The sequence below is a fragment of the Lethenteron reissneri genome, chromosome 26, assembly GCF_015708825.2.
Source record: "Lethenteron reissneri isolate LAM-NWPU_2019-01 chromosome 26, ASM1570882v1, whole genome shotgun sequence".
NCBI classification, from domain to species: Eukaryota; Metazoa; Chordata; class Hyperoartia; order Petromyzontiformes; family Petromyzontidae; genus Lethenteron; species Lethenteron reissneri.
Genome location: NC_083804.1, coordinates 14,270,152 through 14,297,612, shown reverse-complemented (window position 1 = coordinate 14,297,612; position 27,461 = coordinate 14,270,152). Strand labels below are relative to the sequence as shown.

The 27,461-nt window shown below is 55.4% G+C and overlaps 1 protein-coding gene across 1 annotated transcript in view; it reads left to right on the top strand.

Moving 5' to 3' along the window:
- LOC133348015 (beta-1,3-N-acetylglucosaminyltransferase radical fringe-like) overlaps nt 1-27,461 on the top strand; it is a 46,722-nt gene that overhangs the window by 9,547 nt on the left and 9,714 nt on the right. Inside the window, exon 3 of the mRNA XM_061560827.1 lies at nt 26,256-26,304. Within this exon, the coding sequence (XP_061416811.1) occupies nt 26,256-26,304 (49 nt within the window). The remainder of the gene's footprint in view (nt 1-26,255; nt 26,305-27,461) is intronic.

Genomic DNA, 27,461 nt, shown 5'->3' with positions numbered 1-27,461 from the left:
GGGATTTAAATTGTTCTTTCTGAAAAGACAAAAACATCGATGGGAAAACATTTGCCCCGCGACTTGGATCTGTTTGGCTGTGTCGCGTGCTTGGATGGTTCTGTCTCTCCGATTGGCTTTATACCAAAAAACTATCGTGAATCAGAATTCAGAATTGCCTGCGGTATAAACGCAACATGTCCCGGCGCCTCCGGTTCGCGCGGTCGGCTAGGTGCGTGTGTGCGAAAGAAGTTCAAAGTACACGCGACATTTCTGTAATCTGGACCCTAAGAAAAAATCATTGCGAAGCGGAGCAAAGATTTGACACTGTCCGTTGTTTTTTGTTGTTTTTGTGGAGTCCTTTCTCCTCTCTCTCTCGCGCTCTCTCCCCCCGCGCAGTTTTGGCACCACTTCCCACGGGCAGCGGTTGTGGATTTTGCATCATAGCAGTTTCATTCTGGGCACGGAGAGACCGAGAGAGAGAGAAGAGAGAGAGATCTTTCATTTAAAAATGGGGGGGGGGGGGGGGGTTACATAAGGCAAAGCATTAAAAAAAACCGAAACGATGAACGAAGCAAAGTGCCGACTACACCGAGCATCTTCTTGAGAGCTAGAGGAGATGATGAGGAAGAGAAGTGAGGACACAGGAGAGAGAGAGAGAACTAGAAGGGACCTCGAGGCAGAGAGGAAACAGGAGGAGGGAGTGAGCTCCGAGAGAGAGAGACGCTGGAAAGAGAGGAAATTGAGAAGAGAAGTATTTGGAGCGGTTGAGAGTGGAGATGAGAAATAGATGGGAGAGAGGGAATAGAGAAAGTGAGAGAGATTACGAGAGGATTAGGAGAAGAGAGAACGTGGTGAGAGGGCAGAGTCGGGGGAGAGAGGTGGAGTGTGTGCTGAGGACGGCGTCTGCAGTTTCCATGGAGTTTTATTCAGTTCCCCACTCGGACGGATAGACACAAAAGCACATGCTCGCACATGCTCTCAACCCCGACACTCGCTCTCTCTCTCTGTCTCTCAACACACGCACACACCTGCAGACGTCTTGTCTCACGCACTCCCTCATACCCCTTCAAGGACAAAGATCCCCCCGTGTAGCCCATAGCAGACTGTTGGGGCGAGTGCTGTTAGCGAGCACCTATGAAGGCCGCCACGGCTCACGAGAGGGTGGGTGGCCAGCACCAACGCCCGGCCGCCTTTGTCTCCCCGGTGGCGATGTTCACTACACACCGCACACCAGGTACTCATGTGAGGCTCAGTCGAACTCGGTGACGAGGCCCAGCACCGGTTCAGACAATCGTCACTTGGTGTTGGTGGCCGTGAGCGGGAATCGAACTCGGCAGTCGCCGGGTTCGTAGCCGCAGCGCGCCAACCGCTATGCCACCGCTCCCCCATTTCTCTCACACTCCTCTCGGGCACTCGTTCACTCTCAACACTCTTTTTATTTTTAGAGGAATCGGCCAAGCATCCCCAATGTGGCAGCAGCGGCCTCCTGAAAAACCAGTCTCGAGACCAGGCGAGGGGTTTCATGAGTACACAAAAACAAATGGCATCATATTATTAATCTATTCCATTCTTGCGTACGACGGCATTTTATTCAGGAGCTAAATGCCAGATGTGGAGATCTGCTGCTGCTGCTGGACCCGACGAGAGGGCTTCAGCAGAGAGGGAGAGAGAGAGAGAGAGTTCGTGTTGCTGTTCCTCCGTTGTAAGGAGCGCGCTGGTCTACTCTGAGATCCAGAGTGCGGCTCGCATGGCCACAGTCGCATTGTGGCCCATCTTCACATTTCCAAATGATTATTATTACTGCAGCAGCATGATTACTACTACATCTCAAACAAAAGTTAGGCTCGTCGTATATTCCAGTGTGTACGTGCGTGTTCGCGTGTTAGTGAGTGGGGAGCGGTGGCATAACGGTTAGCACGCTACGCTACGAACCTGGCGACCTGGGTTCGATTCCTGCTTATGGCCACCAACACCGGTGACGATTATCTGAACCGCTCGTGGGCCTCCCCTAGTTAGACTCAGTCTCAAATGAGTACCTGGTGCGGTGTGTAAAAACATCGCCACTGGGGAGACAAAGGCGGCGAGGGGGCTATGTGGTGCTGGCCACCCACCCCCTCGTGTGCCATGCCAGCCCTCAAAGGAACTCTAACAGCACTTTCCCCAACAGTCTCTTGAGGCTATACGGGGGGGGGGGGTCTTTGTTAGTGTGTGTAACCTGGTCGGCTCGGACTCAAATGAGTACCTGGGTACGGTGTTTAAACATTGCCACTGGGCGTGGTGCTGGCCACCAACCCCCTCGTGCACCGTGCCGGTCTTCACAGGTGCTACTCACGGGGGGGGGGGTGGGTCTTTGTGTGACCAGATTTGCATACACGGATTGGCTTGGGGATGCGTCTTACTTGCCGGAGAATTCGGTCACAATGTTGTCGGAGCACTCTCCGTGGTGTCTCGCTCCCACAGTCGCTGCCCCCCCCACCTCCTCCTGCGTCTCTCCGTCAAGCCAACGGGCGGCCGCGCGATGTGCTCCGACAGAAACAGCCCGTTTGTGTTGCGGGGAGACTCCCCTCCGTCTCCCTCGTTGACACGGAGGCCCTTTCGAAATATAACGAGCACTCCTAAATTGGTCGACGTGGCGGGTGGTGGTGGCGGTGGTGGTGGTGGTAGAGGGGGGGGCACACGAGACGTTTACAGCTGAATTGACGCATTCATTTTTGCATTCCGCTGGTTCCGCTCGTTCCCAATCCCCAAGAGACACAAACTCGCGCTTGTGTTCTTGTCCGTACGAGAGAGGAGAGCCGCGGCGAATCTCAAGGCGCCGCTTGTTTACGAGGATGGGGGGGGGGGGGCGCTACTCCGCTGGATGATCGCCCCCCCCCCCCCCCCGATTCAGTTATTCGCGAGCGGATTAATTTCGCGTCTGAAACGCCGGAGAGAGAAACGCTCAAAGCTCCGCAACGGATGGGATTCAAGAATCCACGGGCGCGTCACCGCGGCAGCGACGCCGACGAAGCCTCTGGGGTGGCTCTACGGCGGTCTCCCGCGTGACCTCTCGCCAGGTTCGGCCCTGCTTAGCCTCGTGAGATCTCTGATCGTCGGTAGGAGGAGGGGGAGAGGCACGGGGTGGGGGCGGTGATGGGAGGGGTGCAGCACACGTGTCTCCCTGTCACGTTAAAAGTCCCTGTGAGTGATGGACGTCACACCCCGTTAGTGCTGGGTGGGGGTGGGTGGAGACGGGGGAGGGAGGGAGTCCCTGGGTGACGGATGGCCTTGGCTGAACCGTGGGTTCGCCTTGCAAATGCGGGCCCCTCTCGTTCATCGCTGAGCCACATTCTAAGCCGCTGCCCCGATGGAGGCCTTCCCCGCACTATCGTCATCCTCGTTTGTCCTGCGACGATGCGTGCACGAGCGGGCTTGGATTGCATCCACGCAGCGGTCGTATTCTCAGATGTGTCCCTTCCTTTCGGCTGCCATTCTGTGCCACTCTGTCGCTAAAAATGTCGACCATCAGCCACCACCACACCTTCTGGTGATGACGTGGACCTGCCCAGACACACATTTCTGAAACGGTGAACATGATACGCCTAAATTTCGATTTAAAGCTTTCGTGACTGCAGGGATTCATCTTCTTGGTTCTTTCGGTAAAGTCACGTAGAAGGGAGATAATTAAATAATAAAAATACAACATTAAATAATTCTCACGACGTTTCGGCCACAACGCAAGCAGCCGTTTTATTATTTCCCTTCTACGTGACTTTACCGAAAGAGCCAAGAAGATGATAAGCCTAAACTAAACTTATTTTTGTATTTTACCAGGCAAGACCCACCGAGCCATGTAGCTATTTTGTTTAGAAGCGACGTGGCCACAAATGATAGCTCCACGAATTGGCTTATCATCACGTTGACCTTGATAGCAAACAAATGCTCTAAAGGCGTGTCTGTAAATGTGGAGGGGAAAACCGGAGGGCCAAGAGAAAAATCCACGTGACCACGGATGTCTCCCTTGCGTGTGTTCTCAGATCCACGTGTTCATATTTTTTTTACCATCTCTGGATCGAGCGTACACCTCCCGTGATTTTTCTTGCTTTTTTAGCTTTTGCTCGAATATATATTTTGTTGTCAAGACAACTCGAATGGACTTTGGTTTTGTCTCGGAGAACCCATCAGGTCGAAATATCACAAGGTTTATTTCTAAGTGGGTCAGCTGAGCCCATCATCCATCGTAATCGATGTTGTAATTGTATCATCCCCATCGTCAATAATCAAATATAAATATATAATTCTATTATCAACACCATTATCAATTATGAAACCACATTCAAATCATCACCACCACCATTGTGTCATTGTCAATCATCAACATTGTATCATCATCGCGCCCGATATCATTGTATCATCATCACCTTCACAGAAAAGGTAAAATCATCATCACAAGCAAAACAGAGAACATCATTCAAAAACTCAAGTAACTCAAAACAAGATTTCAACTCAGATAACAATTCTAGCAACTCAGAAAATACCTCTAGCAACTCAGAAAATAATTCAAATCTGATAACCATTCTAGTAACTCTGAAAAGAATTCAACTCGGAAAATAATTCTAGCAACTCAGAAAAGAATTCTAGCAACTCAGAAAATAATTAAAATCAGATAAGAACTCCAGCAACGCAGAAAAAAAATTCTAACAACTCAGAAAAATAATTCGAATCAGATAGGAATTCTAGCAACTCCGAAAACAATTCTAACAGCTCAGGAAAAATATCAACTCAGGAGATAATTCTAGCAACTCAGAAAATAATACGTTTGTACAAAACGTTAGGGTGGGGGGGGGGGTACACTCACGGGCCTTACTTTGATCAGCTCACTGCTGGAGGAGGGCCTGCCCCTGTGGCGTGCGGCCCGTTGGGGATATTTGGACTGTACCCTTTGACCTTTTCTGGCTCGTCAGAGGAAACCCGAGTGGCTGGAGAAAACCCCCATGCGTTTGATGGGGTTGACACTCAAATCTGCACGCGCCGGTCTGATTCCTGCTTGCTGTGCTCCGAGTTCGTAGCGCAGCGCGCTATCCGCTACGCTGCCGCTCCCCACACTCGCGTACAAAAGATAAAGATCCCCTGTATAGCCTTCACAGACTGTCGCGGCAAGTGCTGTTGGCCGGATGAAGGTCACCCCCCCCCCCCCCAAAGATGCCGTCACCTCCTCTCACGATGCTGCGACGCCGGAATTCAGCAAGCGCCGCACGCAAACCGATTCCGTCGCCCCAATCTGCCAGGTGGACGCAGACGCATCGCGAGAGACGCGTGGTCTCTCGTGATGCGTCTGCCACAGAGGTCGCAAACGGGTTTTGATTCCGTACCCGTACCCGGCCGCACCAGGGTCGCAAACGGGTACCCGTACCCGGCCGTACCCGTACCCTACCCGTACCCGGCCGGGTACGGATAGGGTACAGGAATCGGGTACCTGATTGCGACCTCTGAGATGAAGCCATGTTGCAGGCGCGGGTGGGTTGATTCTAGGAACTTGAATTGTGAGAAGTGACAAGACGTTGGGAAATGAGTGACAAACGGTTACTCACCAGTGACTCACGGTCTACCCGTACCCGTACCCAGCCGGGTACGGGTAGCCGGGTATCGGGTAGCCGGGTACGGGTATCGGGTACCCGGTTGCGACCTCTAGTCTGTCATTCCGTCATCGTTGGACATCGTCCGTTCCGGCCACTGACGTGCCCTGCCCATTGCCCACTTCCAACCTGCTTGAGCCCCCCCCCCCCCCCCCCCCGACTGACACGTCTGTGAAAAAGAGAACTTCATCGGATTCCTCCAGTCTAAATACGGATGATCATTCTTTATCGTGGGGATGCTTTAACACGGGGGGGGGGAGCAGGGAATGCCACTTCTAATCTGGAGAATACGGCGTCACCGTAGCGATCCGTTATTTGATGAAACTAAAATAAATAAGTGTAAACAATATTCTGCCAGACCGCATGCAACTCAAAAGTATATTTTGAGTTTTGAAGCAACTCTTTTTACCGACTTATGTACCATATGTGAAACTTCTTTCGCGCCGTACATAGCCAACCGTGCTGCTCGGAGGTGCGGGTGGGGAAGGACAACAAACTAAACACAAAAAGCAGTTCTAAAGACGTTATTCTTTCTGTTTGTGGAACATTTTTGAAATCTCAAATAATATTTTTCTTTCATACTCCAATGTACCCATTGGGTCGGTGAGGGGTGGCTCTCTGGTGGCCTTTTCATTGTCTTCAAGAATACTTACGAAAAGACGATGTTTTTTTTATTTCTTTAAAGAATTATAACAGAAGAGAGAGAGAGAGAGAAACCCCATGAAGCAATTTAAAACTTTATGAAATCTGACGGTGTCATTGCTTCGCAACTCTTGGACGGGTTACGGACTTGTTTCTACACATGCCATCAGCCGGCCGAACGGCCCTTCCTTATTCTCTTGACCGGTTTCAACATTCAGTAATTTTTGCGGTCCATTCGCTCGTTTAATGCTGCTGCTGTGTTGTCGTCTGAGTGTATGCATGTACGTTGAACTTGAGCAGTGTAGTGCATAGTGTAGTGTATGGGCGAAGTATGTATGCAATTTTAAACACCAATTTTCAATTGAGTATAGTGTATAGTAGTGTCGTGTATAGTGAAGTGTTTTGTAATGTATAGTGTAGTGTATAGTGCAGTATGTTGAACTTCTTTCGCACCGTATGTAGCCGACCGTGCTAATCGTAGGTGCGGGGGAAGGACAACAAACTAAACGCAAAAAGAAGTTCGAAAGAAAATTAGTTTTGAATCTAGATGATGATTTAAACGTGCACGGCTCCAGTGGCTTCCTAATATCGGAAGGAAGAGCGTTCCAGACGGCCGCCGATGCCCGTCTGGAAGCGCCAAAAGCCGCCGCTGCTGATGCTGCTGATGCTGCTGCTGCTGATGCTGCTGCTAATGCTGCTGCTAATGCTGCTGCTGCTGATGCTGCTGCTACTGATGCTGCTGCTGATGCTGCTGCTGATGCTGCTGCTAATGCTGCTGCTGCTGATGCTGCTGCTACTGATGCTGCTGCTGATGCTGCTGCTGATGCTGCTGCTGATGCTGCTGCTGCTGATGCTGCTGCTAATGCTGCTGCTAATGCTGCTGCTGCTGATGCTGCTGCTACTGATGCTGCTGCTGATGCTGCTGCTGATGCTGCTGATGCTGCTGCTACTGATGCTGCTGCTGATGCTGCTGCTGCTGATGCTGCTGCTGATGCTGCTGCTGATGCTGCTGCCGCTGATGCTGCTGCTGATGCTGCTGATGCTGATGCTGCTGCTACTGATGCTGCTGCTACTGATACTGCTGCTACTGATGCTGCTGATGCTGCTGCTGATGCTACTGATGCTGGTGCTGATGCTGCTGATGCTGCTGCTACTGATGCTGCTGCTACTGATGCTGCTGCTGATGCTGCTGATGCTGCTACTGATGCTGCTGCTGATGCTGCTGCTGATGCTGCTGCTGCTGCTGCGAGGATTAGCGGGGTTGGCGCGATGATGGTTTATGCCCCTTGACGAGATCGGCGACGCTTTGTGGTTCGCTTGTGGCGAGCACGTTACGTGGCGTGATGAGTGCGACCTTAACGTCACTGGCTGTGTTGGCATCTCAGTGTGAACGTGTCGAGGCAGGAGCTTGTGGTGGTGGTGGCGATGTGTTGATGTTGTGGCTGGGAGGAGGACGGTGGGTGGGTGGGTGGATGTGGTGCTGGGGGGGGGGTGCAGAGGAAGTGAGAGGAGGCTGCTGGTTTAAGCTGCGTTTTGTTGGAATGTCTTTTGTGATGAACGAGAGGGGAAGGGATGGCAGGCAGATGGTCCGAGCCACTTAACCAGCCGGAACGTAACCCCCCCCCCCCCACGACTCGTCCCCCCCCCCCACTCGTCCCCCTCCTGCGGTCTCCACCAACAACCACAACCAGCCCCCTGAACCTCCTCCTCATCCCCCATCATCATCATCCCATCACCTCCTCTACGGACCGGGCTGGTTAATCCTCGTCAGCTGCCCGCACCGAAACGACGACGAGGGGTGCGGCAGCCCCCGACGGCCGAGTTGGGGTGGCGGGTTCACGGGGAACGAACTACAAAGACAAAGGTCCCCCGTGTAGCCTCGGGAGACGCCTTTTTTCTCGGGCAAGTGCTTGCGAGCGAGTAGCAAGCCTGGGAGGTCGGGACGGTCGCGCACGAGGATGGTGGGGGGTGGGGGGGGGACAAGCACCACGCCCGGCCGCCTTTGTCTCCCCAGTGGCGATGTTCGCTCCACACCGCACCAGGTCTACACTCGGCGAGGCCCAACACCGGTGCAGACAACACTGGTCAACACACTTTTTCTGGCATAAGGTATTCCAACGGTTTTTTTTGAGATATCAAATATTGCATTTTCAATAAAAACTGCAGAAGAAAAATATTAAATAAATGTGGATATCTACATAAAATTATATTATAAACACACTATCCTAAAAATACAGCACCATATTTTAACACTAAAGCAGTCATTGACTCGCAATAACTTGCAATCATGAGTTAATTTCCGGGTAAAATCAATGAAAATGGGGTATACCGATAGCATAAAAAATGAGATGTGATAGAGCAAATCTGAGATCAGATTTGGAATCAGCACCCTGAAATTAGTTTAGAACAGCTGCAAAATTCCAGGCCAGAAAAAAAAAGTTGTTTTTTTTGTTGACCAGTGTAATCCGTCACCGGTTGTTTGGTGGCCGTGAGCTGGAATCGAACTCGGGGGTGGGGGGCTCCGGGTGTTCGTAGCGCTCCCCGCCGCACGCGCGCGCACGTTGCAAATGCCAGCACGACGAAGATAAACAAGTACAAACAAACACGCGCGTTACGTACACACACACACAAAGACAAAGATCCCCCCCCTCCGTATAGCCTTAACGGTCTTTTGGGGCAAGTGCTGTTAGCGAGCACCTTTTACGCACGCACACACGTACGCACACACAGGAGCGTACACACACACACACGTGGACACGCTCGCGCACACACACGCACACACGTGGACACGCACACACGCACACACATGCACGCACACACACACGCACACACATGCACGCACACGCACACACATGCACACACACACGTGGACACGCGCACACACGCACACACACACACGTGGACACGCACACACGTGGACACGCACACACACACACGTGGACACACACACACGTTGACACGTGCGCGCGCTGGCCTTGATTAAAGGGCGAGTGGAGATCCGTCCGCGAGTTCCTGTGCCGCTGCTGCGACTTCCTTCCTGCCTCCCTCACCCCCCTGCTCACCCCCCTGCTCACCCCCCTGCTCACCCCTCCACCCAGAGCCTTCCTCCTGCAAACAAAAACCGACCCCACCACCGCCCCGACCCCAGACAAAATGTCACAGAAAGAACACTCACACGGAACACTCACACGGAATATACACACACACACACGACTCTCACACAGAATACACACACACACGACTCTCACACACAGAATACACACACACTCAGAACACTCACACAGAACACTCACACACACAGAACACTCACACAATACTCAAAACTCACCGAACACACACACACACGACTCTCACACACAGATCACACAAACAGAACACTCGCACACGGAAAACTCACACAGAATACACACACACAACACACATTCACACACAACACAAACGCAGAAAACTCTCACACACAAACAACACACACGCAGCACACACGCCACACACACGCAGCACCCACGCAACACATACGCAACACATACGCAACACACGCAACACACACGCAACACACACGAAACACACACACACAACACACACACAACACACACACAACACACACACAACACACACAACACACACACAACACACACACAACACACACACAGAACACCCCTCGACACTCCCACCCCAACCAACACAGTCATCACGTTTGAATCGTCACCAAACACGAACCTTGTAACTACATAATTATAAACCTCTCGCCAGAAAAACCTAACATCCTGAATCCTAAAACTTAACCAAATCATAACCCTGAACGAACCCAATTCCTAACTACTGTATATCCAAACCCACATTCTGACCCTAATCAAATCCTAACGCGAACCAAACCCAAAACATAACTCCAGCCAAACCCAAATCCTAATCCTATCCAAACCCTAATGGGAACCAAACCCTAATCTTAACCAAACCCTAATGGTAACCAAACTAAAATGCTCACAAAACCCAAATCCTTGCCGTGATCCCTTCATTCTAACCAAACCCTAACCAAATCCAAATTCTAAAACCTACCCAAATCCTAACCAATCAAAACTAGCAACAATCCTACCCAAACTCAAACCCTAACAAGAACCATAAATGCTGTACAAACCCCAACCCCAACACTCGCCCTCAATTAAATCAAATGCATATGCTTTAGCTCATAACTCTCATCAAACCCCAAAGGCCTGACCAACCTCCCCCCCCCCCCCCCCCCCGGCTGTGACCTTAACCAAACCCCAACGTGAACCCATCCTCACCAGACAAACTCGAACCCCTAAACCAAATCCCCAAACAAAAACTCTCGCCAACATTCAGCGAACGAGGGGGGGTGGGGGGCACATTGCCACGCAAACAGATTGCCAAAATAAATACTCAAATATAGGACCACAGAACTTGGGCAATTGTTTCTATTGCACCGGCTCTCATTGCCCCCCCCCCCACCCATCGCTCAGTGCTCGGCTCCCAGCCTGCCTCTGAGTCATTCTCTCGCTCTCTCCGTCCCCAACCCGCTCGGAACGTTCGGCGCAATCGCCCCCTTAACATCTTCCTCGAGAAACAACACAACGCCACGCACACACAGATTAGACACACACACGCACACACAGAGACGACACACACACACAGACTACACACACACACAGACTACACACACACACGCACACACAGACGAGACACACGCACACACAGATGAGACACACACACACGCACACAGACGACACACACACAGACGAGACACACACACGCACACACAGACGAGATACACACACGCACACAGAGACGACACACGCACACAGAGACGAGACACACACACGCACACAACGCCACACACACACAGAGACGACACACACACACACAGACGAGATACACACACACGCACACAAAGACGACACACACACACACAGACGACACACACACACGCACACAAAAGCCCCGAATCTGAAAGGGGGTGGGCCGACGAGCCCCCGCTGGACGAAGGATGTCGAATCGAGCCGAAAGGGGGAATAGAATTCCCCCCGCGCGGTCGCGTCTCGGTTCACACTTCGCCTTTCGTTCCGATTCTTCACCATTCAACGGCGACTGCCCCCCACCCCCTCCCACCCCCTCCTCATACCGCCCCCCCCTGACCCCCTCTTTACACCGGCCGTCCACCATTCACCACGGTGGCCAGTCAGTGGTGTGGGTTGTACAACAGCAAGCCGGAGCCAAATCGAGCTCACGGTGGTTATTGCCGGCACCATCCCCCCCCTCGCCGCCGTCGCCACTCCAACCCCACCACCTCCCTCCTTGCCTCTCTCTCTCTCGTCTCGGCCACGGACTTTTAGTCACAGCCTGGGATGTTTTAGTCTTTTTTTTGGTGGGGGGGGGGGGGGTCAGTAGGTGGCACTGGGCATAAACAAATGAAGAGAAAAGTAAAAACGTTGTCGAGCACCCAAATAGACAAAGATGGTGTGGGGTGTAGGTCCCAGGTTTGTAAACGGAATCCAACCACCACTCCGCGTAGTTAGGGGCACACGCGTGCCGATGGAGGAAGACACGGGGGGGTGGGAGGGGGGCCGAGATCTGATGAGTTGTCGTTGTGCGAACAGACCGTGGTTGATGATAAGGACGATCATCATCATCAGGGCTCGGGCAAACAAAATAACAAGCGAAACCAAAAATCCACGCGACCACGAGGAGAGAGAGCGACACGCAAACTCCAAAATATACAGCAGCAGGCGTCAGGGTCAGGATTGATCCCCATGAGCCCCCCCTTGCATACCAGGCGAGGCAGTTCACATCTCGCCACCGTGATGAGCACAATGGTCCCCTTCGCTATCCCCTCCCCCGCAGCCCCTCGAACCAGTCCCGTCTTGTCCAGTCGACGCCAGGTGTGAGAGTCGGCGGCTGGAAACGGCACCAAACACTTCCACAATTGACATCCTCCCGCGAGTGAGGAGGAGGAGAGAGAGAGAGGAGAGAGAGAGAAAAACAATAAACCGCCCTCCCCACCCCACAGAGCACAAAACCCTTCGGACAAAAGGCAGAATCCCTGGGAGAGGCGTCCTCAATAAAACAGAGGGCGCGCACCCAACAACGAGGGGAAAAGCTCGCACCTGAGGGGGGGTCATCGCTGCGAGAGAGAGCCGAGGGGTTTTCACGGCGACTTGTCACGAGCCGAACAGCAGCAGCAGCAGCGCACTCGAACGTGGTTCATTCATCCGCCGCTCCCTCTGTGTCGCCGATGATCTCCGCTATTGTTTATTGTCGATTGTTTATTTTGCCGGGCAAGGCCCAGCGAGCTGTGGGCTGCGTTGCGCTTATTTTTTTTTTTGCAGAAGCGACCTGGTCATGAGTGACAGCTTCAGCGAGGTGGCTTGTGATCGCGTGGAAATGTTACATGGCAGGCGAATGCTCTTAAACGCGCGACGTTGATTCTAAATAGTCTTTGGTTCTTTCGTAACGTAGGTATAACATAAATAAATTCAATCACGACGTTTCGATTGCAACACAAGCAATCATCATCAGGTGGGACAACCACAGCAATTATTTTGCTGAAGTGGGAGAGAGAAGAGGTTATTGCTTGTGTTGCAATCGAAACGTCGTGATTTAATTAATTTAATTTTTCTACTTACGTGACTTTATCGAAAGAACCAAAGAGTATGGATCCCTGCAGTCACGAAAACTTCAAATCTAGATTTCTTCTAAATGTTGGAGCGGGAAACCGGAGGACCCAGAGAAAAATCTTAAATTATAAACTCCACTTTTTATTCTTAACTTTGGAGCTTTCGTGACTGCAGGAATTATTCTTTGGTTCTTTCGGTGAGGCCCACTAAGCTCTATAACAGCTGCTTTTCAGCAGCGACCTGGTCACAAATGACAGCTCAACGAAGCGGCTTATCACGTGGAAATGTAGTGCAGGCTAATACTCGAAATGCACGTTGATTCTAAATGTGGAGGGATAAAAACGAGAGGACCCGGAGAAAAATCCACGCGATCACTGAGAGAAATGGAGACACGTGCAATATATATTAATTCTAGATTTGAAGCTTTCGTGACTGCAAGGATGCATATTCTTAGGGTTTTTTTCGGTAAAGTCACATAGGTAAAAATTTATAAAAGTAAAATAATTATTTTACCTTTATGAATTTTTATTAAAAATTTTTACCTACGTGACTTTATCGAAATATATAGGCGGCGGGGTCGGGGTCGGGGTCGAACCCACGACCTGCAGTATACCAGGCGAGTTAGTAAACATCTCTCCACCGCAGCACCCCAACATAGCAGCCCCCCCCCCCCTCCCACCAACCCAATCGATAACGCGGCTCCGTCCACGCAAGCCCCCTTCCCAGGTCGCTAAGGCCACAATATTCCGTGCCACTGCGGGTTTTTTTCCGTCGAACTAGGAGGGCCGGACCAATGCGTAGAACAGAGAGAGGGTCTTATCCAACGAACATGCGTTTGGCAATGTACCGGCCTTGGATGTGTGCGAGTCTGTGGGCCTCTCTCTCTCGCTCTCTCTTGCGCTCTATGAGTCTGTTGCGATTTTGTGGCGTGCAAATACAAGAGTCGAGCGTCGGAACTCGTAAGAGGGGGGGGGGGGGGGGGGGCTTGCCTACAGGTACTGGGCAGTTTCGCCGGCGTTGATTCAAACGAGCCCGAGTGTGTTTCCTTTTTGTGTTGAGCCAATGCTGCCGTGGTTTTGCACTCCCTCCCAGAAAGCGATGTGATTGATGTGATATATAAAATGCAAAGGAGGCGAATGATCTGCTTACTTATTTTAGGACGCAGAAATCACGCGCCCACTGAACACGTTATATAAGGCGCGTGTGTGTGTGTCTCACGTTGTGTGTTTGGTGTAAGTGATCCGTTTTGTGTGTGTGTGTCGATGTGTGTGTAAGGCGTGTGTGGGGAGCGGTGGGGTAGCGGTTAGCGCGCCACCCTACGAACCCGGCAACCCGAGTTCGATTCCCACTCACAGCCACCAACGCCGGCGGTGACGATTATATGAACCGTTCCCGGGCCTCTCCTAGGTCGACTCAGCCTCAAATGAGTACCTGGCAGGGTGTGTAAACATCGCCACTTGACAGACAAAGGCGGCCGGGCGTGGTGCTGGCCACCCACCCATCCCCATCGTGTGCCGTGCCGGTCTTCATAGGTGCTACTCGCTAACAGCACTTGCCCCCCCCAGTCTGCTAAGGCCCACAGTCTGCTAAGGCGACACGGGGTCATCTTTGTCTTTATGGTGGTCGGGTGGGGGGGTCAGAGTCCGTACCGAATATCTTGATAAAAACACAACAAAAGCCACAGGGCACACAGGACTTCAACTCTCCGAGATATATTTCATCGTGGCATCCCACAACCATCTGCATTTCCTCCCCCCACTTCCCTTGACATGGTGGGGAGGGGGAGGACGAATTATTTTCCGTAGCTCATCCCCATCTGAAATTAATCCGCCGCCTGTTTTAACAATCACAGCGGTGATTCAGTTCAGCCTCCATGTCTTGTCCCCCTTCTCACCCCTCCCCCGTTGACTCTCCTCCCCCCTCCCGGTGTGTGTGCTGACCAACTCTGGAACTCACTCACCATCTCTGACCGCACGCAAAAGAAAACTGACAAAGATCCCCCGTGTAGCCTTAACAGACTGTGGGGGGCATGTGGCTGTTAGTGAGTAGCACCTATGAAGGCCGGCATGGCACACGAGCAACAACCACGCCCGACCGCACCAGTTACTCATTTGAGGCCGAGTCGACCTAGGGGGAGGCCCAAAACCGGTTCAGAAAATCATCGCCGGTGTTGGCCGTGGGCGGGAATCGAACTCGGGTCGATGGGTTTGTGGCGCAGCGCAACTAACCGCTCCACCACCACCACCACAACAACCGCCACCATTCACCACACTCGTTGACGCGGACGTCACCGCAGCGCTTGTGCCAGGCTAGGTGCACGTTTGAGGCCACGTGCAGGCCACAATACACACACACACCACTCACACACACACAAAAGTTCATCGCCTCCCCCCCCCCCGCACCATTTCTCTCCACCCCCACCGTTACCACCACCCCCTCCCTGCCCTCTCTCATCTCCCGTCACCGTTTCACAAGTAAATTCAGAGCACGCCTCCTCCTCCTCCTCCACCTCCTCCTCCCTCCTCCTCCTTTGCCTCTGTGCTCACTCGCACACAAAGCCCAGGCCCTGTTCACAGCGCGAAAGCCATTGTGTGCCAGAGGTCCTGCCAAGCGTGAGAAGCCTACAGGCTACAGACCCCCACCTACCCACCTACCCACCTTGCCCCACGTTCCTCCCTGCCCCCCACAACACGTATGTATAATGTCATGTGTGTCGAACCGTTGAACTTCTTTCGCACCGTACGAAGCCAACAGTGCTATTAATTGGAGGTGCGGGAGAGACCCCCCCCCCCCATTCTCCATTCTTTACAGTCTCCCTCCTCCTCATCACTCTCTACACTACCAAACAGAGATAAAGATCCCCCGTATAGCTTTTAACTGTTGGGGCAAGTGCTGTTAGTGAGCACCTATGAAGGCCGGAACGGGCGCACGAGGGGGCGGGTGGCCTGCACCACGCCCGGCCGCCTTTGTCTCCCCAGTGACGATGTTTACACACGGAACCAGGTCCTCATTTGAGGCTGAGTCGACCTAGGAGAGGCCCAAAACCGGCTCAGATAATCGGTGGCCGTGAGCTGGAATCGAACTCGGGCGACCGGGTTCGTAGCACGGCGCGTTAACCGCCACCGCTACCACCTGCACCATCATCCGACATCTAACCCACTCCCCCTTACATAACCACCCAACCTTAACACCCATGCGTCACCTCCCGCAGAGGACAGGGTTAGAGTTGGAGGCCAATGGGTTAGTGTACAGAAGCGCACGGTTTGCACGATTAGAATTGCATTGGCGTCTCGACGTGGGGGTGAGGATGTGAGGAGGTTCAAGGCTTTAGAGGTTTTGTGTCTAGGGGGGGTGTGTGTGCGTGTCGTGCGAGCCGTGTGTACCCCGCGTGTACGGAGCAAGCCGTGCGGCGTCACACGCCACGGTGGCGAGATGTTAACTACCTCGCCTGGTACGCAGGAGGTGGCGGGTTCAATCCCGACCCTGACGCCTACTGCTGTATATTCGGAGTTTGCGGGTCTCGCTCTCTCACCGTGGTCGCGTGGACATGCCGTGGACTTTTCACCTCCTTAAACAAATGCGAGATGTTAACTACCTCGCCTGGTACGCAGGAGGTGGCGGGTTCAATCCCGACCCTGACGCCTGCTGCTGTATATTCGGACTTTGCGGGTCTCTCTCTCTCACCGTGGTCGCGTGGACATGCCGTGGATTTCTCACCTCCTTAAACAAATGCGAGATGTTAACTCCCTCGCCTGGCGTGCAGGAGGTCGTGGGTTCGATCTCGACCCTGACCCCCTGTATATTCGGAGTTTGGCGAGTTCTCTCTCTTTCTCCGCCGTGGTCCGGTGGATTTTTCTCCGGGTTCTCCGGGTTTTCCCTCCGCATTTAGGAACACACGTTTAGTGTATTTTGCCACTGCTATGACTTCCCACGTGATAATAAGCCACTTCGTTGAGCTATCATTTGTGATAGCCAGGTGGCTTCTGAAAAAAAAAGAGTTATTAGGCTCAGTGGGCCTTACCTGGTAAAATAGACAATAGTTCATGGTTTTAGGTGAGTGAAATCCCGCAAAGGTGGAGGCACTCCCAATGGTTGCGCAACTCCCTTCGTTAGCCGTGGGAGTGGAGGAGGCACTACGTAGCCTCGCTCCGCCAGGAGGAGGAGGAGGTCACAGTGAGAGTGCGGACTGACACCACCCGTCGCTTCTTGAAATTGTGACAGGGCAGCATTCTTCAATCGCAAGGCCTCCCGCGGGCCACTGGCACGTTCCCCTGGTGGCCCTTAGTGCGCCCCCCCCCCCCCCCCGACAATACAACAAAGCAATACGCAAATTGTGAAAACACCCCCCCCCCCCGCGTCATCATCATCGTGCTGCCGTCAAACCCCAACAATGGGTTTCAAATGGTCTGGCGGCCCTCCTCACGCCGATTGATGTCTTACCGGCGAAAATGCGCCCCACCTCTGAAAATGGTTGAAGAACACTGGGATAGAGCGTTGCCCCTTCGCACGCGAGCGTTGGGTTTTCTCCAGGTGCTCCGATGTCCTCCCCATACGTATAGTAAACATCCATCGTTACTCGGCTGAATACGTCCTAAATCTGTACATGCACCTCTCTGTGAGTTGCGAAAAATGCACAACGTTATATTATCTTTCCCTGGCATGGAATTTGAAATAGAAAGCAGCAACAGGCTAGCATTGTCACCACGCGCAGTAGTCGACTTGTTGTGTCGGGCAGCCATCGGTGATATATATACACACCTGATGGTGTTCATCTCGCCGCAATAACAATATCAATAATATTGTTCGTTTTGCGAACGGTGTGTACTGTGTGTGTACTGTGTGTGTGTACTACGTGTGTGTAGTGTGTGTGTGCTGTGTGTGTGTACTGTGTGTGTGTACTGTGTGTGTACTATGTGTACTGTGTGTGTGTACTATATGTGTACTATGTGTGTGTACTATATGTGTACTATGTGTGTGTACTATGTGTACTGTGTGTGTGTACTATATGTGTACTATGTGTGTACTATATGTGTACTATGTGTGTACTGTGTGTGTGTACTATATGTGTACTGTGTGTGTGTACTATATGTGTACTGTGTGTGTGTACTATGTGTGTGTACTATATGTGTGTACTATGTGTGTGTACTATATGTGTACTGTGTGTATGTACTATATGTGTACTATGTGTGTACTGTGTGTGTGTACTATGTGTGTGTACTATTTGTGTACTATGTGTGTGTACTATATGTGTACTATGTGTGTACTGTGTGTGTGTACTGTGTGTGTGTACTATATGTGTACTATGTGTGTACTGTGTGTGTGTACTGTGTGTGTGTACTATATGTGTACTATGTGTGTACTGTGTGTGTGTACTATGTGTGTGTACTATTTGTGTACTATGTGTGTGTACTATGTGTACTGTGTGTGTGTACTATGTGTGTGTACTATATGTGTACTATATGTGTACTGTGTGTGTGTACTGTGTGTGTGTACTATATGTGTACTGTGTGTGTGTACTATATGTGTACTATGTGTGTACTGTGTGTGTGTACTATTTGTGTACTATGTGTGTGTACTATATGTGTACTGTGTGTGTACTATGTGTGTGTACTATGTGTGTGTACTATATGTGTACTATGTGTGTACTATGTGTGTACTATGTGTGTACTGTGTGTGTACTATATGTGTACTATATGTGTACTATGTGTGTGTACTATATGTGTACTATGTGTGTGTACTATATGTGTACTATATGTGTACTATATGTGTACTATGTGTGTGTACTATATGTGTACTATATGTGTACTATGTGTGTACTATGTGTGTACTGTGTGTGTGTACTATGTGTGTGTACTATATGTGTACTATGTGTGTACTATGTGTGTACTGTGTGTGTGTACTGTATGTGTACTATGTGTGTGTACTATATGTGTACTATATGTGTACTATATGTGTACTATATGTGTACTGTGTGTGTGTACTATGTGTGTGTACTATATGTGTACTATATGTGTACTATGTGTGTACTATGTGTGTGTACTATGTGTGTGTACTATGTGTGTACTGTGTGTATTTCGTGCGCCTTGGCTGGGCCGCCTGGCGGGCGCGGAACCCCTGGGGCACCACTCGCGCCGGTGTGAGTCTCCGAGCCAAGAGGAGGCGAGGGGGGTAGGAGGAGGCGAGGGGGGTAGGAGGAGGCGAGGGGGGTAGGAGGAGGCGAGGGGGGTAGGAGGAGGCGAGGGGGGTAGGAGGAGGCGAGGGGGGTAGGAGGAGGCGAGGGGGGTAGGAGGAGGCGAGGGGGGTAGGAGGAGGCGAGGGGGGTAGGAGGAGACGAGGGGGGGTAGGAGGAGGCGAGGCGGGTAGGAGGAGGCGAGGGGGGTAGGAGGGAGGCGAGGGGGGTAGGAGGAGACGAGGGGGGGTAGGAGGAGGCGAGGGGGGTAGGAGGAGACGAGGGGGGTAGGAGGAGGCGAGGGGGGTAGGAGGAAGCGAGGGGGGTAGGAGGAGCGAGGGGGGTAGGAGGAGACGAGGGGGGGAGGAGGAGGCGAGGGGGGTAGGAGGAGGCGAGGGGGGTAGGAGGAGGCGAGGGGGTAGGAGGAGACGAGGGGGGTAGGAGGAGGCGAGGGGGGTAGGAGGAGGCGAGGGGGGTAGGAGGAGACGAGGGGGGTAGGAGGAGGCGAGGGGGGTAGGAGGAGGCGAGGGGGGTAGGAGGAGACGAGGGGGGTAGGAGGAGGCGAGGGGGGGAGGAGGAGGCGAGGGGGGTGGGAGGAGGCGAGGGGGGTAGGAGGAGCGAGGGGGTAGGAGGAGGACGAGGGGGGTAGGAGGAGGCGAGGGGGGTAGGAGGAGGCGAGGGGGGTAGGAGGAGGCGAGGGGGGTAGGAGGAGGCGAGGGGGGTAGGAGGAGACGAGGGGGGTAGGAGGAGGCGAGGGGGTAGGAGGAGACGAGGGGGGGGTAGGAGGAGGCGAGGGGGGTAGGAGGAGGCGAGGGGGGTAGGAGGAGGACGAGGGGGGTAGGAGGAGGCGAGGGGGGTAGGAGGAGACGAGAAGGGGGGTAGGAGGAGACGAGGGGGGTAGGAGAGGCGAGGGGGGGTAGGAGGAGGCGGGGGGTAGGAGGAGGCGAGGGGGGTAGGAGGAGGACGAGGGGGGTAGGAGGAGGCGAGGGGGGGTAGGAGGAGGCGAGGGGGGTAGGAGGAGACGAGGGGGGTAGGAGGAGACGAGGAGGGTAGGAGGAGGCCGAGGGGGGTAGGAGGAGACGAGGGGGGTAGGAGGAGGCGAGGGGGGTAGGAGGAGACGAGGGGGGTAGGAGGAGACGAGGGGGTAGGAGGAGACGAGGGGGGTAGGAGGAGGCCGAGGGGGGAGGTAGGAGGAGACGAGGGGGGTAGGAGGAGACGAGGGGGGTAGGAGGAGGCGAGGGGGGTAGGAGGAGACTAGGGGGGTAGGAGGAGGCGAGGGGGGTAGGAGGAGACGAGGGGGGTAGGAGGAGACGAGGGGGGTAGGAGGAGACGAGGGGGGTAGGAGGAGCGAGGGGGGTAGGAGGAGGCGAGGGGGGTAGGAGGAGACGAGGGGGGTAGGAGGAGGCGAGGGGGGTAGGAGGAGACGAGGGGGGTAGGAGGAGACGAGGGGGGTAGGAGGAGACGAGGGGGGTAGGAGGAGGGCGAGGGGAGTAGGAGGAGACGAGGGGGTAGGAGGAGACGAGGGGGGTAGGAGGAGGCGAGGGGGGTAGGAGGAGACGAGGGGGGGTAGGAGGAGGCGAGGGGGGTAGGAGGAGACGAGGGGGGTAGGAGGAGACGAGGGGGTAGGAGGAGACGAGGGGGGTAGGAGGAGACGAGGGGGGTAGGAGGAGGACGAGGGGGTTAGGAGGACGAGGGGGTAGGAGGAGACGAGGGGGGTAGGAGGAGACGAGGGGGGTAGGAGGAGGCGAGGGGGGTAGGAGGAGACGAGGGGGGGTAGGAGGAGACGAGGGGGGTAGGAGGAGGCGAGGGGGGTAGGAGGAGACGAGGGGGGTAGGAGGAGGCGAGGGGGGTAGGAGGAGACGAGGGGGGTAGGAGGAGACGAGGAGGGTAGGAGGAGGCGAGGGGGGTAGGAGGAGACGAGGGGGTAGGAGGAGGCGAGGGGGGTAGGAGGAGACGAGGGGGGTAGGAGGAGACGAGGGGGGTAGGAGGAGACGAGGGGGGTAGGAGGAGGCGAGGGGGGTAGGAGGAGACGAGGGGGGTAGGAGGAGACGAGGGGGGTAGGAGGAGGCGAGGGGGGTAGGAGGAGACGAGGGGGGTAGGAGGAGGCGAGGGGGGTAGGAGGAGACGAGGGGGGTAGGAGGAGACGAGGGGGGTAGGAGGAGACGAGGGGGGTAGGAGGAGGCGAGGGGGTAGGAGGAGGCGAGGGGGGTAGGAGGAGACGAGGGGGGTAGGAGGAGGCGAGGGGGGTAGGAGGAGACGAGGGGGGTAGGAGGAGACGAGGGGGGTAGGAGGAGGCGAGGGGGGTAGGAGGAGACGAGGGGGGTAGGAGGAGACGAGGGGGGTAGGAGGAGACGAGGGGGGTAGGAGGAGGCGAGGGGGGTAGGAGGAGACGAGGGGGGTAGGAGGAGACGAGGGGGGTAGGAGAGACGAGGGGGGTAGGAGGAGACGAAGGGGGTAGGAGGAGGCGAGGGGGGTAGGAGGAGGCGAGGGGGGTAGGAGGAGGCGAGGGGGGTAGGAGGAGACGAGGGGGGTAGGAGGAGACGAGGGGGGTAGGAGGAGGCGAGGGGGGTAGGAGGAGGCGAGGGGGGTAGGAGGAGACGAGGGGGGTAGGAGGAGGCGAGGGGGGTAGGAGGAGGCGAGGGGGGGAGGAGGAGGCGAGGGGGGGTAGGAGGAGGCGAGGGGGGTAGGAGGAGGCGAGGGGGTAGGAGGAGGCGAGGGGGGTAGGAGGAGGCGAGGGGGGTAGGAGGAGACGAGGAGGGTAGGAGGAGGCGAGGGGGGTAGGAGGAGGCGAGGGGGGTAGGAGGAGGCGAGGGGGGGGTAGGAGGAGGCGAGGGGGGTAGGAGGAGACGAGGGGGGTAGGAGGAGGCGAGGGGGGTAGGAGGAGGCGAGGGGGGTAGGAGGAGGCGAGGGGGGTAGGAGGAGGCGAGGGGGGTAGGAGGAGGCGAGGGGGGGGTAGGAGGAGGCGAGGGGGGTAGGAGGAGGCGAGGGGGGTAGGAGGAGGCGAGGGGGGTTAGGAGGAGGCGAGGGGGGTAGGAGGAGGCGAGGGGGGTAGGAGGAGGCGAGGGGGGGGTAGGAGGAGGCGAGGGGGTAGGAGGAGACGAGGGGGGTAGGAGGAGGCGAGGGGGGGTAGGAGGAGGCGAGGGGGGTAGGAGGAGGCGAGGGGGGGTAGGAGGAGGCGAGGGGGGGGTAGGAGGAGGCGAGGGGGGGGGGTAGGAGGAGGCGAGGGGGGTAGGAGGAGGCTTGATGGGGGCCCGGCATCGCTCGCAGACGCAACGCCCAGATCGCGAGAGGAGTCTGGGGGAAATAAAACCCAGCTGCCCAAAAATAACACGACCGCTACCACCACCGCCCAGGCCCCCCCCCCCCCCCCCCACATACCTGGTTAGGCACGGGGTACCGGAGACAGCGGCCCCCCCACGCGCACGCACACAGTGCCTCAGTCTGTCTCTCTCTCTCTCGTGTTTCTTGTCTGCGCCGGTGTGTTGATTGGCCGCTCATCGTGATAAGAAGTTCAACATACATAGAGAGCTCCTGCCGAACGCGGCACGGAACCGCGGTCCCATCCGACACGGAACCCTCGTCTCATCACAAACGGAATCCTCGTTCCATCTGACATGCAATCCCTCGATCTGATCTGATACAGAACCCTCATTCCATCTCACACGGTACCGCGGTGCCATCCGATGCAGAACCCGCGGTCTCATCCCACACTAAAATTCTCGTTCTGTCTGACACGGAACCTTCGGTCCCATTCAACACAGAACCCTTGGCGAGCACCGCCACCCCAGTGGCTCCGTGGCTCACGAACCGTTGAAGTCGTCCACGCCGGGTTCAGCCACGGCCCCTGAACTGTCAAGGTCCTCGTTCTTGCGTTTGATTAACAACGGACCGGGGACCCCAGCGTTGACACGGGGGGCGAGCGGGTGGAGCTGGGTTGACATATGACCCTACGACGGGCTTCCTGACTCACAGAGAGACGCACTCAGGGGTCCTGTCCACACAGACTCCCCGTGGACCCATTGCGACATCCCCTCCCCCACCCCTCACCCCAACCCATCCGCCAACCAACACCCCCCCACACCCATACAAAAATATTCCATAAAAATACAGCTCATTCATCCCACATCACATGTACACGCCGATATGTATACACACACGGACACACAAAGATCCCCCTATAAGTCATAGGGGGACTATTGGGGGCAAAGGGATGTTGTCAGATGGTGCGGCCGGCACCGTTCCCGGTCGCCTTTTCCTGCCGAGTGCCGATGCTCGTTGCAGGCCGAGTCGACTCGGCGAATCTTTCCGGGAGCTCTTCAGATATTCGCCAACGATGTCGGCCGTGAGCGGGAATCCAACTCGGCCCGCCGGGTTCGTAGCGCAGCGCCAGCCACGGCCGGGCGGCTGCCTCCGTTGGGTGCTACTCCGCTAACCGCACTTGCCCCAACAGCCTGTGCAGGCTACACGGGGGATCTTTGCCTCCGCTCTCGCGTCTGTACGTTGACCCCCCCCCTCGCCTCCGGACGCTTCCCGTCTGTGGCCACTTTGCGCTCATTAAACCCAAAAACATAAATAAATAAATATCGTTGCCGCCACCCCGTCTTCGGAAAAAATATAAAACGAGTTCATAATGCGGGGAGGCGCCCAGATGTTTCCGTTAAAACTCTCCACGGCGCCCGCCGCCTTACAGCCCCCCCCAGCACCACCGCCTTACAGCCCCCCCCCCCACCACCGCCTTACAGCCCCCCCCACCACCACCGCCTTACAGCCCCCCCCACCACCACCGCCTTACAGCCCCCCCCAGCACCACCGCCTTACAGCCCCCCCCCCACCACCGCCTTACAGCCCCCCCCACCACCACCGCCTTACAGCCCCCCCCACCACCACCGCCTTACAGCCCCCCCCACCACCACCGCCTTACAGGCCCCCCCACCACCACCGCCTTACAGCCCCCCCCACCACCACCGCCTTACAGCCCCCCCCACCACCACCGCCTTACAGCCCCCCCCACCACCACCGCCTTACAGCCCCCCCACCACCACCGCCTTACAGCCCCCCCCCCCACCACCACCGCCTTACAGGCCCCCCCACCACCACCGCCTTACAGGCCCCCCCACCACCACCGCCTTACAGCCCCCCCCACCACCACCGCCTTACAGCACCCCCCCCCCCAGCCCTCGAGCCGTGTGGGAGACCCCCCCACGTTGCTTCTCACGGACGGCGCTCAGGGCGGCGGGTGGCTCACAATGGCCGCGTCGGAGACCTGAAGCTGACGCACGGATGAGCATCTCACTGGTCGAGTCTTGAGGCCTGGTTACCTCGCTCTCAGGTTCACAGTGGCCGTGGATCAAGACGCACAGCTGAGAACCTGAGATTGAGTCCCGGAACTGAGCGTCTCTCTCTCTCCATGTCTTCAGGTTCTTAATGGCCATGTCGGAGACACAAGGCTGGTACGGCTGAGATCCGGGGGACAAAGCCCTGCTGCTAGGAGATTCATAATGGCCGTGTTCGAGACGTTGAGCGGACAGCGTCGAGAGACCTGGGTTTGGATCCAGCCATCGGAGGCGCTTGCGATGAAACCATTGCCCCGAGAGTAGCCTGGTCAACCGTAACCAAATCTCACGGAAGGTGGCAGCCCGACGTCTCGAGACATGGGCCATTCTGAACATTCAGAAGGGGAGAGAGAGAGAAAAACCCAGATCCAGCATCGCTCATCTCAGCTTTGCCAGCTCATTGTTTCCGACATGGCCATTGTTGTGAACCGCCTGAGAGAGAGAGGCAGAGAGAGGGAGGGAGAGAGAGAGAGGCAGATACAAAGAGCTGGCGCGCAAAAACCCAGGGTTTCAGCGTTGCCAGCTCCGGGTCTCCGACACGGCCATTATGAGGCCCCCCCCCACCCCACCACCACCACCACCATTCCCGGCTCGCCGCGCCGGGTGGGATTAGTGGCGGGGCCGGTGAGCGCCGGGCCGGTTGTTTAAGCGGCTTCACGCCTCGCCAGCGGAAAGGCGGCGCCGGGGGCGGCCGCGGCAGCGACTAGTTCGTTCCTTCCTCGCTCGGTTGCTCAGTCGCCAGCGAGCGACCTGGGCGCGGCGGAGTGATCGTAAAGTCAAAGAAAACTTACCGCGGTGCCCCCCCCTCCTCTACCAGCCCCCTCCTCGCGCCCGCGTCTACGCTGGCAGCTCTCGGGGGCGGCGGTGTAGATTCCACATTCCTGTGGCGGGGACCAATGACTGCGTAGTAGTAGTAGGACGATCGTGGTCAGCTTCCCAAGAAGTGTTGCGACTTATTTCATCGACACCTGGCAGAGATGATTATGTTGTTGTCGCTTATGATGAAGATGGTCACGATGATGGGCCTGGAGTGGTGGCGCAGTGGTTAGCGCACTGCACTCTGAATCCAGCAAAAGCCGAGTTCGATCCTCGACCAACGGCTCAACAACGTCAGCTGGCGAGTGGCACCCCAACGAGTCCAGAGTCGACCTCCAAGCAGGATTTGAACTCTCGTGACCTTGCGACTGCAGCGACGCCCTCACGAGGATGTTGTCGTAGTAATGATAATAACTTGAAAAAGGTGTTATGTTTTAAATCGGAATGGAAATAACACGCAGCCTAATAGCCATGTTTTCAAGACTAATGCCTCCCATCAGTGGTCGTTTATTCAATAACTCAGCCTTGAAGTGATTTCCACATGGATTGGATTCGTTTAAACCAAAGCCACTGGGCGCCTCTGATGGCCTGAGGTTATTATGGGCACGAGTCCAGGTGGCATTTCAACCTCATTGGGACTCGTCAGCAAGGCTTAGCCTCATAAACTAATGCCGCTTGGGTGGCTTTATTATGTCAGACGCACGCACACACACGCGTGCAGCGTAAATCGCACAGTGCTCATTTATGACCTGAATTTCCGTCTGCGAGCCGTCGGGAGCGACGGCGCAGTGGTTAGCGCACTGCACTACGGACACCCGGCTTTGACCCCCGGCTAACGTCGGGGACATTCGATTGGCGGGCCCTAGGCCTCCCCTACACCTTGGCCACCCGTAATTGCTGGGAATCATTGCGTGCGGAGGCCTTTATCCAGCAGGCGGGAGGAGTGGCGATCCACGACTTACCGATGCTGCCCATGACCCCGAATCTTGCCCTTCAACTTTGGCCTATGCTCTGTGAGTCACACAATCCCTCTCTCTGCCCCCCCCCCACCCCCACCCCCCACCCCCCACAGACATACATATTTACGGACACGGATGACGAGGAGATCCGCAAGGTCGCCGGTGAGTACCGACATCGCCTGCCCGCCCACCCACCCGCCTGGAATGATGGGAGATTACCCAGAGTGCCTTGGTGGCTCGGGGGTTGGAAGTGGCGCTGGGAAACTGGGCACATGTTTTCAATGAGTTAATAAACACCACACTATGAACCTGGTATTGGCCAAACATCTGAATATAAAAAAAACAATATGCAAAAAAAACGTTAATTATTTGATTATACATAGCAGCAACACCGCCCCCACAACTGCAAAATATTTGGCAGGACCCTCCTGGCAAAGACACTTGATGTTGCTTTCTTGGGTAAACAAGTCGAACGATTATAATAATGTAGCAATGCAATGAACAATAATTTATTAACACCGCACACGATTTGGATGCGAATGCAGCGGTCCAAAAAAGCCGGCGCATTTTCCACTCGAAAGAGCGCTGGAGGCGACGAGGGGGGGGGGGGGGGTTTGGGGCCCTGAATGCGTTGCGTCGTGGCTACACATTACACGCAACATTCGGGTCACGTCTGTTGTGACCACAGCTGCTGGTCCGATCCGGCCTCGGAAGATCGCGTTGGCGCTAACGCCAAAGCACGGTTGGTTGGACCCCCCCACCCCCTCTTCCTCCTCCTCACCGTTCTGAACTTGAGTTCGAGTCCCAAGTCTGCTGGTGCCTTGGTGGAGTGGGGGGGGGGGGAGGTCATCAACATCGTCCGCTGCCGTTGTTTTGCATCGCGGGGCCACCGTAGCGTGAAGCGATCGGCCGAGAAAACCGGTCGAGGCGGTGACGCCTCGCGATGAACGTGCCGAGGCTCTTTTGGCTTCTCCGTCTGGGAGAACCGGCGGCGGGAAACGACACGGCCGTGACGGTCGGCGGCTCTGACTAGCCCAGCGCGGTCGAACAACAATGACAACAATCAGAATAAGAATCACCCCCCGCGTCCAGCCACGGTGATGAGGGAGGCAACCCTCCCGGGGTAAAGCGAGCATACAGCCACATCTTCGACGAAGAACGTCGGCTTATTGTGTGGGAGCCGGGTGGATCGCCGCGTCACGGTGACTGTGAGCGATGGAGATACGGCGGCTTGTGGAGCTGAAGAAGGAAGGTTCCTTCACGGCAGTGGTGATGGTGGAGACGACGACGATGATGATAATGACGACGACAATGACGAC